Source organism: Crocuta crocuta, unplaced genomic scaffold, assembly GCF_008692635.1.
Source record: "Crocuta crocuta isolate KB4526 unplaced genomic scaffold, BGI_CrCroc_1.0 scaffold7, whole genome shotgun sequence".
Taxonomy (NCBI): domain Eukaryota; kingdom Metazoa; phylum Chordata; class Mammalia; order Carnivora; family Hyaenidae; genus Crocuta; species Crocuta crocuta.
The window spans coordinates 9,088,197-9,098,861 of NW_027531904.1; the positions used below are offsets into that span (position 1 = coordinate 9,088,197).

At 40.5% G+C, this 10,665-nt stretch overlaps 1 protein-coding gene across 1 annotated transcript in view; it reads left to right on the plus strand.

Moving 5' to 3' along the window:
- ADAMTSL3 (ADAMTS like 3) overlaps window positions 1-10,665 on the plus strand; it is a 292,158-nt gene that overhangs the window by 135,939 nt on the left and 145,554 nt on the right. Inside the window, exons 12-13 of the mRNA XM_077774280.1 lie at window positions 2,458-2,532; window positions 9,592-9,749. Coding sequence (XP_077630406.1) covers window positions 2,458-2,532; window positions 9,592-9,749 — 233 coding nt within the window. The remainder of the gene's footprint in view (window positions 1-2,457; window positions 2,533-9,591; window positions 9,750-10,665) is intronic.

Sequence of the window (10,665 nt, forward strand, 5' to 3'; positions counted from 1 at the left end):
TTCACATAGCATAACATCTTTGTGGTTCATCCATGTTACATAGCATGTGTCAGAATTGCTCCTTTTTAAGGCCAAATACCATTCCATTGTATGTATTTACCACGTGGTATCTTTCCACTCCTCAGTGGGTGGACGCTTGGGTTGCTTCCACCTTTTGACTGTTGTAAATGATGCTGTGAACACGGGTGTGCAAATGTCTGTCTGAATCCTTGCTTTCAGTTCTTTGGGGTTTGAATCCAGATGTGGAATTGCTGAATCATACGGTAATTCTGCACATAATATTTTGAGGAACTGTTCTTCATTGTGATAGAACCATTTTATATTCCCACCATTGGTTGATAAGCATTCCGATTTCTCCTCACTCTGAGAGTTATTTTCTGTGTTGCTTTGTTTTTTGCTGTTTTTGATAATGGCCATCCTGATAGGTGTGAAGTGGGATCTCACTGTGGTTTTGCTTTGCATTTCCCTAAAGAGTAGTGATGTTAGCATGCTTTTATGCACTTACTGACCATTTATATATTCGCTTTGGAGAAATGTCTGTTCAAGTCCTTTGCTCATTTTTACATTGGGTTGATTGGTTGCTGTTATTGTTGAGCTGTACAAATTCTTTATATGTTAAGGATACTAAGGTTATTAACCCTTTATCTGATATGTGATTTGTAAATATTTTCTCCCATTCCATCAGTTGCCCTTTTACTCTGCTGATAGTATCCTCCAATGCACAAAAGTTTAATTATGATATAGTCCAATTTATTTGTTCGTTTTCATTTGTTGCCTGTGCTTTTGGTGTCATATCCAAGAAATCATTGCCCACATATATTGTTTTTTAACTTCCCTTTTTTAGTCATCAGTGTGTATGTTGGCTTTCATTCCACATCAAGTCCTATGGTTTTTTTATCATTACTTTTATGACGCATAGAGTATTCCTGAGTATGGGTATATCATTGTTTATTTCACCTCTCCCCTTAACAGTGGACACTTAAATAGTATTCATTGTTTTGTTTTGTTTTTTGCATGTATGTATATTAGGAACAAACAAACAGAAAGTCTGGAAAAAATATTTATCTGAGTGTTAAAAGTGATCATCTTTAGGTAGCAGGATTAGAAATGGTTTTATCTTCTTGCTTATTTGCATTTAAAATTTTTCAATAATAAACAGATATTCTTATTTAATGAAAACTTATAAACAAGTCAACAAACATAGTAACATCCCTTTGATCCAATGATTTCGTCCCAGAGTTTATCCAAAAAATTTGTTCTCTGGAAGTTAAACAAAAACAATATCTGCTCCAGGAAATTCTTATCATTGATAATATGCTAATATCATTTAGTAACAGACTTCATGTTCAAATGGGGGACTGCCGGAGTAAAATTTTATATATGAGCCCAGATTTCATGTAGCTGTGAAAGTTAATTTCAGAATGTGTAACAGCATGAAAGAAAACAAAAACATCTCTGAAGACTGAGATTTCCATGAGGTAATTACCTAGGCCAGGGATCGTCAAACTTTTTTCCACGAAGGGCTACACAGTAGAGAGATTAGGCCTTGTGAGCCTTGCTTTCTTGGTTACAACTACTCAACCCTGCCTTTGTAGGGAAAGCTGTCTTAAGTGGGTGAGTGTGGCCATACCGGGCCCAAGGGCCCTAGTTTGTGGACCTCGCCTATCAGAGCACTTGGATGCTGCCTGGGGAGGGGAGCAGTACAGGTGGGAGGCCCGTGCATTCATTTTAAACTTTTCTTTAATGTCTTTTAAAAATACATTTAAGGAGCTTGTCGGTGGCTCAGCTGGTTCAGCGTCCGACTTTGGCTCAGGTCATGATCCCGTGATTCGTGGGTTCGAGCCCCGCCTCCAGCTCTGTGCTGACAGCTCAGAGCCTGGAGCTGCTTCAGGTTCTGTGTCTCCCTCTCTCTCTGCCCCTCCCCTGCTTGTGCTCTTTCTCCTTCTCCCTCAAAAAAAAACCAAAACCAAAACCAAAACAAAACAAAACAAAACATTAAGAAGAGTTTTAGGGGCACCTGGGTGGCTCAGTCAGTTAAGTGTCCAACTTCGGATCAGGTCATGATCTCACTGTTTGTGAGTCCAAGCCCTGTCTTGGGCTTTGCGCTGATGGTGCAGAGCCTGCTTGGGATTCTCTCTCTCTCTCTCTCTCTCTCTCTCCCTCTCTCTCTCTCTACTCCTCCTCCTCCCCAGCTCACTCTTTCTCTCTCTCTCTCTTTCAAAATGAATAAATTTTTAACAAACTTTAAAAAATTTTTGAATGCATTATATAAAATTATGAGTAGTATTAATATGCTTTATACACAGTAAGTGCTTTTCAGAGATGTCCTGATAATAAGACAAAAGTGTAGTTAAAGAACCATTTGCAAAGACCCCCAGTTTTGATAGACTTGCTTATTTTGATAGGCCTTCCGCACACAAGTTTTACTATATTTGTTTTGTGTTCTTTCTTTCCCAGGGGAAGAAAATGTAATTGCTGTTCCCTTAGGCAGTCGAAGTGTAAGAATTACATTGAAAGGACCGGCCCATCTTTGTAAGTACAATTTCATCTTAACATGTTTTTATTTCCCGATGGTTTATTTAGCCAAAAAAACCCCCCAAAACCCCAAAAAAACCCAAAAAGCAACTTCCTTTGTGTTCTCGGGTAGGTAGGCAAACATCCCCAGGGTTTTGCCAACCACTCTGAAGTCATCTCTGCCGCTAGGGAATGATCGCTACCGTGAAGTTCCTGTTCTCGTGCCCCAGTGCACGGAAATATACCAGTTGGAATTAATCCCGTTGTGGGAGAAGAAATCAAGTTATATTGAGGGTAAACTATTGTTATGTGGAGAGTAGAATAGGGTTCAAGAGTTTTCTAGAAATTTCAGCAGTTTGGGGCAAAAATATCTTTTTAAACACAGCACTGTATCAGTGATTATAGCTAAAAAGTATAAGCTTTGTGGCGAGCACATCGCAGCATCGGGTCCAGGGGCGGCGAAAGTAAACACGGGCTTCCCGAACACTGAATGAGAAATGACAAGATCGCCACTATGTTGTTTCTTCGGCCAGAGTCAGAGGGCATCTCCTCTGCCTTTGTCTTCTGTTCTCTTAGGACCTAAAAGAACAGGAAATACCAAAGTTTGTCTGCTTCTTTCCCAAGGTCTCCTTGTGGCCAGAGGCAGGGCTTTCTTGGTCTTATTCTCGGGAAAGTGGGTTTCTGCCAAGACTGGCCCCTGGCCTTGAAGAAGCTTACTGCGTTCGGCAATCTCGTTCCTTAAAAGTGCGAAACAGTGTTTATAACTCTTTTAAAGCCACACAAATCAAGGTCCACTGGATCGAAGTGGTACATCGTTTGCCATTTTTCTGAGCTGCTGTCCTAGATTTTTTATTATAAAATTTTCTCTGTGCCACAAGCATCTTATGTTTTTGGTTGCTTTTAAGTGTGTGTGTGTATGTATTTGTATATTTTCAATTCATTTCAACCAGAAATGTTCTTTGAGAAAAGTTTATGTCAAAATGTTTAAGTAAAACTGTTTAAGATCACCAATAATATAAGATATTAACATATTAAAAATTAATAATATTATAATTTAACATATAAACATATATTCTACTATATTTAGTATAATATTATAATTTATAATATTTATTATTATAGATTCATAATAAAAATAATAATATAAATATAAAATATAAATATATAATATAATAAATGTGTAATGTATATAACAAAATAATATGATAAGTATAAATACAATTAAAAATATTTTATTATTGTGCATATTTATTGTATGTGAATATATAATATACTTTTATTTAATATAATTTTGTAATTTATATTTAATATTTTAATATATATTATAACATAATATTTATAATTATATTATAAAGTTAAAATGCATTTTAATATAAGATATTAAAATCTTGAAAAAAACAAGAAATTCTGCAGTNCAAGAAAATATCTTTGGGGCAGTAAGTGTGAATAATTGTTTCCAAGTCTTTTTTTTTTTCTTGACCCTTAACTTTATTTTATGAATTACGACCAGAAGAGTGTAACCAATATTTTTTAACTAAAATACCAAAATGTTTACAATTACATATATAATGGTTACTTTATTCAAAGCTTTCTTTATAGGAAAGCATCAAAACATTCTCTAACCTTCTTTTAAAATTGGTTTAAAGCCTACAGTTCTTGATGAGAGTAAATCTTCATCCTTACAAATGTGAACTTGATTTTTGAAAACTGGTAAAAATCATTCAGGTCCAAGTTGTGTGAATCATTTGAGGGATCCCATTATAACATACAATTTTGGATTCAAAACTACAAAGTTCTGAATATTAATAGTAGCATATTATTCATAATAAACCCTAAAATGAAACCAGCCCAAACGTCCATCACTTGATGGACAGACAGATAGAATTTGGCCTACATAGAATGTTACTTCGTTGTCACAGAGAATGAAGGACTGACCTGCCCTACAGCGTGGATGGCCCTTGAAAACATGTGAAAGAAGCCAGTTGCCAAAGGCCACATATTACATGATTCCATTTATGTCTAATGTCCAGAATAAGCAGATCTACGGAGACAGAAAGGAGACTGGTAGCTGCCTGGGGCTGGGGGAAGTCAGGTTGGTGGGGAGATGGGGGTGTATGACTGCTCGTGCATATAAGGTTTCCTCTGGGATGACGAAAATGTTCTAAACTTAGATCGTGGTGATGTTTTCACAACTCTTTGAATACACTGAAATCGTTAAGCTACATTTTAAATGGGCAAATTTTATGGCATGTGAGTTTTATGGCATCTCAAAAGATGTTTAAAAAAATATTCAGCGACTGGGCCCAATTTTCTCAGGATGCTAAAGGCAATTCCCCAACATTCAGCTGCAAAAATAGGTTTGTAAGTTCCAAAACCAGAATACGTCGATGATAAACAGAGTAAGTAAAGATGAATAGTTTGAGGGAAAATATTCATTTGCATGCAAATATGTTCTGGCATACTAAATATAGCTTTATACTCTACACTGGCACTGTTCCAAGAACCGAGCTCAAAAATGTTCCCATTTCTCCCAAGGTGACAGAGCTGTTGTTTAGAATACTTCTCCTTCTGAGCAGTCTTGCACTTGGCTCTGGAAGGGTTTCTAAAAGTTCTCCTTCCCTGCTGGTGATTAGAACTGGCCTCATTTACAAAGGATTTTGTTAACAGTTCTGAACATCTAAATATAGAAGTGGTTTTATTTTCTTGATTTATACAACTGTTTTCTTAATTTTTTATTTGAAACAAAGATATATTCCTGAAATAACGCTTCCCTTGCTGAAATAAATCATTCTTTTAAGATCTGTATTAACTGCGACCTTCCAAAAGGCTACATCATTAAGAACGGAGAACACCCAGTAGTGTTAATGTCCGTCTCTTTGCTGTGGAATGGAATTTAATTACAGAATGTCTGTCTTACCTACTGCCTAGAGGTGTTTAGATCCTAAATTTCCAGTTCTGTCCAAAGTCTGGCCCCGACATAGCCCCATATTTCCCTAAAACATCAAAAATGGAAGCCATAAAAGGATTCCTGGGAAAGAGATTTTATTATAGCAAAGCTTCGGCATTAAATGTATTTGAGGAGCAGTAAACTTGAGAGGCCGAGATGCTGCGAACTGAAAACCTCCACTGTTGGGAAAAAGAGTCATTTCTGTTGCTGTGTTGGGGACTTTCCTTGTCCTCTAAGGTCCTGCCTGATGACCATGTGTAGACGTGTACAGTTGACCTTGAACAATGTGGGGATTAATGGCACCAACCCCTGCACAGTGGAGAATCTGCATAAAACTTTGACTCTCCCCAAATTTAACTACCAACAGCCTATGTTGACCAGAAGCCTTACTGACAACTTAAACAATTAACACATATTTTGTATATTATTTGTATTACATACAGTATTCTTACAGGAAAGTCAGGTAGAGAGAAGAAGATATCAGTAAGAAAGTCGTAAGGAAGAGAAAATACACATACAGTCCTGGGACTGTGTTTCTGGAAAATAAATTCCTGTATCATTGGAGCTGCACGGTTCAAACCCATGTTGTTCAAGGGTCAACTCTAAAAATATAAACACAGATGCCTAGTGACCGAAGATGGATGGTGAGTGCAGTCACATGCACTATAAATACAGCACCACTCGAAACCTACATTGGATGATTTCTAACTGCCATAACAGTGCTCAATGCTCAGTATCTTCCAAGACTTCCATGGCCTTGGAATTTAAGGAGACCTTTTGAGGATGGTTAGCAGAAGGCTACCTCTTGAAAGAAAGAAGCCTGGACTGGTCCTTCTCCATGCACACCCTTCCACTAGAAGTAGCTAGAAGCTTTTATCATCTTTGTAGATATTTCTCTTATAAACAGCTGGAATGGATCAGAATATTTATTTATTTTTAATTTTTTAAATGTTTATTTCTTTTGAGAGAGGGACAGTGTGATCAGGGGATGGGTAGAGAGAGAGGGAGACACAGAATTTGAAGCAGGCTCCAGGCTCTGAGCTGTCAGCACAGATCCCGATGCGGGGCTTGAACTCACGAACCACGAGATGGTGACCTGAGCGGAAGTCAGATGCTTAAATGACTGAGCCACCCAGGCATCCCAGGATCAGAATATTTTAAGGCACCATTATAGGCTTGTGAAGATCTAGGGAATTTGAGTGGGTCTTGACTTCTGATTCTACGTTTATGCGTTCGAGACTGCACATCATCTTTGTCTTCACCCTTCTCTGCAAACCTCCACCATTTTAGGCCTGAAGTGGAGAAGGAAGTCAGCCGTGGACAGCAGAGCTGAAGGCACATACCCTCTGCCTTTAGTGGTGGGTGTGTTTATCGGCTTCCTGGGGTCTCCACCCAGGACAAGCCCTCCTGCTGCTGAGACCATGGAGGGGTCAGGAAAAGCTCTATGAGCTGAAGGGCTGTGTGCACATCTCAGGAGCCACGAATCATACATCATCACAACATAGGGCTGCAATCAAATATAGTGGAATGTTCGAAATTAAGAAACACTTAAAAATGGTTTTATAAGTCAACACATCATCAGAATTGTTGGTTTCTACCTGCCTCCACCTCACCTGTGGATTCATCACAGTGGCTCTGTTCGCCCAGATTATCTGAATCACTTGTGCCGTGACCTCCACTTTCATGAAATCCCTCCCCCTGTCTTTAGTCTCCCACTTTTGACTCTCTTACACGGTGGAGGTCGGAGAACCTGCCTTCCGCAGCCTACATATGCAGCCAGCGTTTGCAACCTAGGGAGCTGGAAACCTTTTGAAGCGGTTGCCATAAAGAGGGTTTATCATGAGCATGTATGGGTCAGTGGGGGAAAAGAGGGGCTTGGATAATTCACCCGCCCTTGGAAAAGGGCAAGAAAAGTGGGTTTGCTCCCTGAAGTTCTCATGCCCTTGCCGCTAGTGGTCTTGGACACTGACCAAGTAAGGGAATAGCTCTGATCCCAAAGAACAAAACATCAGGACCAGACTAACAGAAACCCTGGCCTTCAGTTTGTGAGGGTGGATGGCCTCTGGTCTTCTCTTCCTCCCGGATGCCAACGTCTCTGCTGGGACTCCATAGACTGGTGACACTTAGGAAGCTGTGATCCTAACACGGGCTGACGTGGGGCTGAAGCCATCACGACCCCAGCACGGCCATGAAATCCCTGAACACTATTTGAATTTGATCAACTCATTTCCGGCTGAACGTCAGTCCAGAAGCTCAGTGTCTTGGAAGCCTTCTGTGTGGATGGATTTTGTCCAATTCTGCTGTGTGTTTTGACATTGCCGGAATGCTCACCGTCTCTTCTCCTTTACTGCAGAGGGGTAATCCATGTGGTGTGGGGCCTGCTTAGTACCTCTAGTGTCTCATCTCAGTTTTACTGACAGCTCACATTGTAACACTCAGTTTTATATCTTCATCAGAACTAGGAAATGAATTTAATCTCACACTTTCCAAAACTCCACTGCGGTCACAGTGATCAAGGCCAACGTGGTTGGGGTTTTGTGTGCCTGGGAGTAGCCAGAAGTAGTCTTCGACCGCTAATGACTCCTGTAGATCAAGGAGCTCAGGTCCAGCCTGAGAAAGTTCCCAGGCTGCCTGTCAGGCATAATCAGGGATGTCTCCTAACGCCTGCTGTGCAGTCGTCCAGGGCTCTGGGGGTCCTGCGGATGCTCCAGAGAGCAGAGAGCAATCAAAGGAAACAGCCAAGCACAGCCACATGCAGATCGCAGCTCCCAGAGCCTGATGGTTTTGTTGCGTTTTCTCAGCTTTCCTTGGGGTCGGGTTCTGTTGTCTCCTTTGTTCAAGGTAGTCAAAGAGCCATCAAATATGCATGAACAGAGTGTAGGTTTCAGAACAGAAGAAGATCTGTGATATTGTCTGTTCTGACCCCACATTAGAAATGAGGCAGTGAAAGCCCAAGGCAGAGACAGGAATAGAGCTGAGGTCAGAAATGCACAGGCTCCAGGCCCTAGCCACGCATTTTATTTAAAAACAAAAACAAAAACAAAAACAAAAAACAAACCTCAGACCAGAAAGAAATAGCATTTACAAAAAGGAGGAGTGCTGTTTTGGTTAAACCGTTGACATTTTTCTGTAGGGGATTTGAAAACCCTTCTGTTCATATGAAAGCAAATGTGAATGAAGAGATAACATATGGGAGAGAGAGATCTTTGTGGTGATGAAATCGCTCTCTGTCTCCATCCCGGTGATGTGTGATAAAAGGGCATAGGAACGCACACATTGTACCAATGTCAATTTCCTGGTGTTGATATTGCAGTGTAGTTACATAAGATGTAACTGCTCCTTTGGGTAAAACTGGATAAATGGTGCATGGGACCTCTCTAGTATTTTTGCAACTTCCTGTGAACCTATAATTATTTCAATATGAAAAATTTACTTAAAAAAAAACAAGCAAGTTTGAAACTCATGCTGGTTTTGTCCAAATAAAAGTCTGGGCTTGAGATCTTCTCAGCGGATGATAAAATGAGTAACATATCTTTACTTTGAATAAGAGCGGCATCATGAAAAAGTACGAAGAAAGAGATGTTTTCTCTTTCCCCTTCTTGTGGAAATGGCTCCAAATTGTTGAGGAGACCTAACTGGACCTAATGCCTTTGTGGACGACTAAAAAGCTTACATATGTATTCTACCAAGCTGAGTCCATGTAAACTAAGTGGCTATGTTGATAGATTGTGTTGCTATCATTGTGGTAGGGTCCCCTCTCTAAGGAGAAGGAAAAAAAAGAAAAACTCAAGGCAACCTGGCTCTGTGCATATGTGACAACATCCCTCATGACCTTGTAACATGAGACCACTTAATCAGACTGCATGTTTGTGTGTTACCGTATTTGGGAGACAAAGAAATAGAAAATGTATTAAAAAACTGTGCCATGTGGCGTTTGGGGCTCAGTTCTTCAGGTATGAACCCAACTGAGCAGTGGCGGCACGAATAAAGTTGCTTCCTGGACAGAAGAGGATTCTCTGTGCGAGAATCCTGCCACATCACATGCTGTTATTTGTAGTGAAATAATTTTGGAAATAGAATGAATGCTTCTAAGATAGTTCTCTCATTTAAATTCTGTTTTTAAATTTTAGTTATTGAATCAAAAACACTTCAAGGAAGCAAAAGGGAACACAGCTTTAACAGCCCTGGAGTGTTTGCTGTGGAAAACACCACAGTTGAATTTCAGAGGGGCTCAGAGAGGCAGACGTTTAAGATCGCAGGACCTTTGATGGCCGATTTCATCTTCAAGGTAGGATGAACCTCTTCTCTAATGTCCTGCGTCTGAAGCTCAACACGTCTTGAGTTTTCGAAACCTTGAGTTTGTTTGCCAGGAAGTCATCAGGAATTGTTTCTACGAAGAGCATGTATCATAAATATTTCCATCTTGGTCGTGTCTTCCTAAAAATTGTTCATCTCCCTCCAGTTTCTGCTCCTCAACCCCACGAGTTAAGAAAGAAACCTCACTTTTGTAGGGGAGGGGTTGTTTTCGCACGTATAGGCTCTGGTTGTGTTCAGTTTTGAAGCTCTAGGCAGAGTATTGTGAAAATGTCCTAAACCGGGGATAGGCCACTGTGCACACTCTCTCCTTGCAGAGAAGATGGAGGCTCATCCCTGTTCTTCCTTGTTTGTTTCCTCAGTCGTATCTCATCACATGCGCATTGGGCAGTGTCATAGGGCCCGTCTAAGAATTCTTCTTGCCCCTAACCATGAGCCTCTGCTCCCTCTCCGGGGGAATCAGGGTGCATCAGTCAGAGGATATGAAATAGAGTGGCCAGTATATTTCCAGGGTTACACAGTGTGAACATTCTTCTGATGAAATTGAAAATACCTAAGACATGAAGAAAATAAAGGGCATTTCGGTGGCTGGTTTTGTCCTAACCCTTTTCAGAAACTCATTCCAAATGGAAATGGAGGAAAGAAGGAATGGCCAGGGATGGCCTCACCCGGGCACTCAATGCCTTCCAAAGCCCTGTCCGTGTCCCGCGTATTAATTTGCGAACACCGTTCCTGGTCGCACACCGATGTCCTGTGCTCCAGATTCAGCCCGCGGTGTGCCCAGCCGAGCGCTGAGCTGCACAGTGTTGTTGCTTTGAGACTGGCCCGTGAATGGTCAACATTGAAAAATCAAGGATTTTAACATAAAAATATCAGCTATTTTCCCCCCC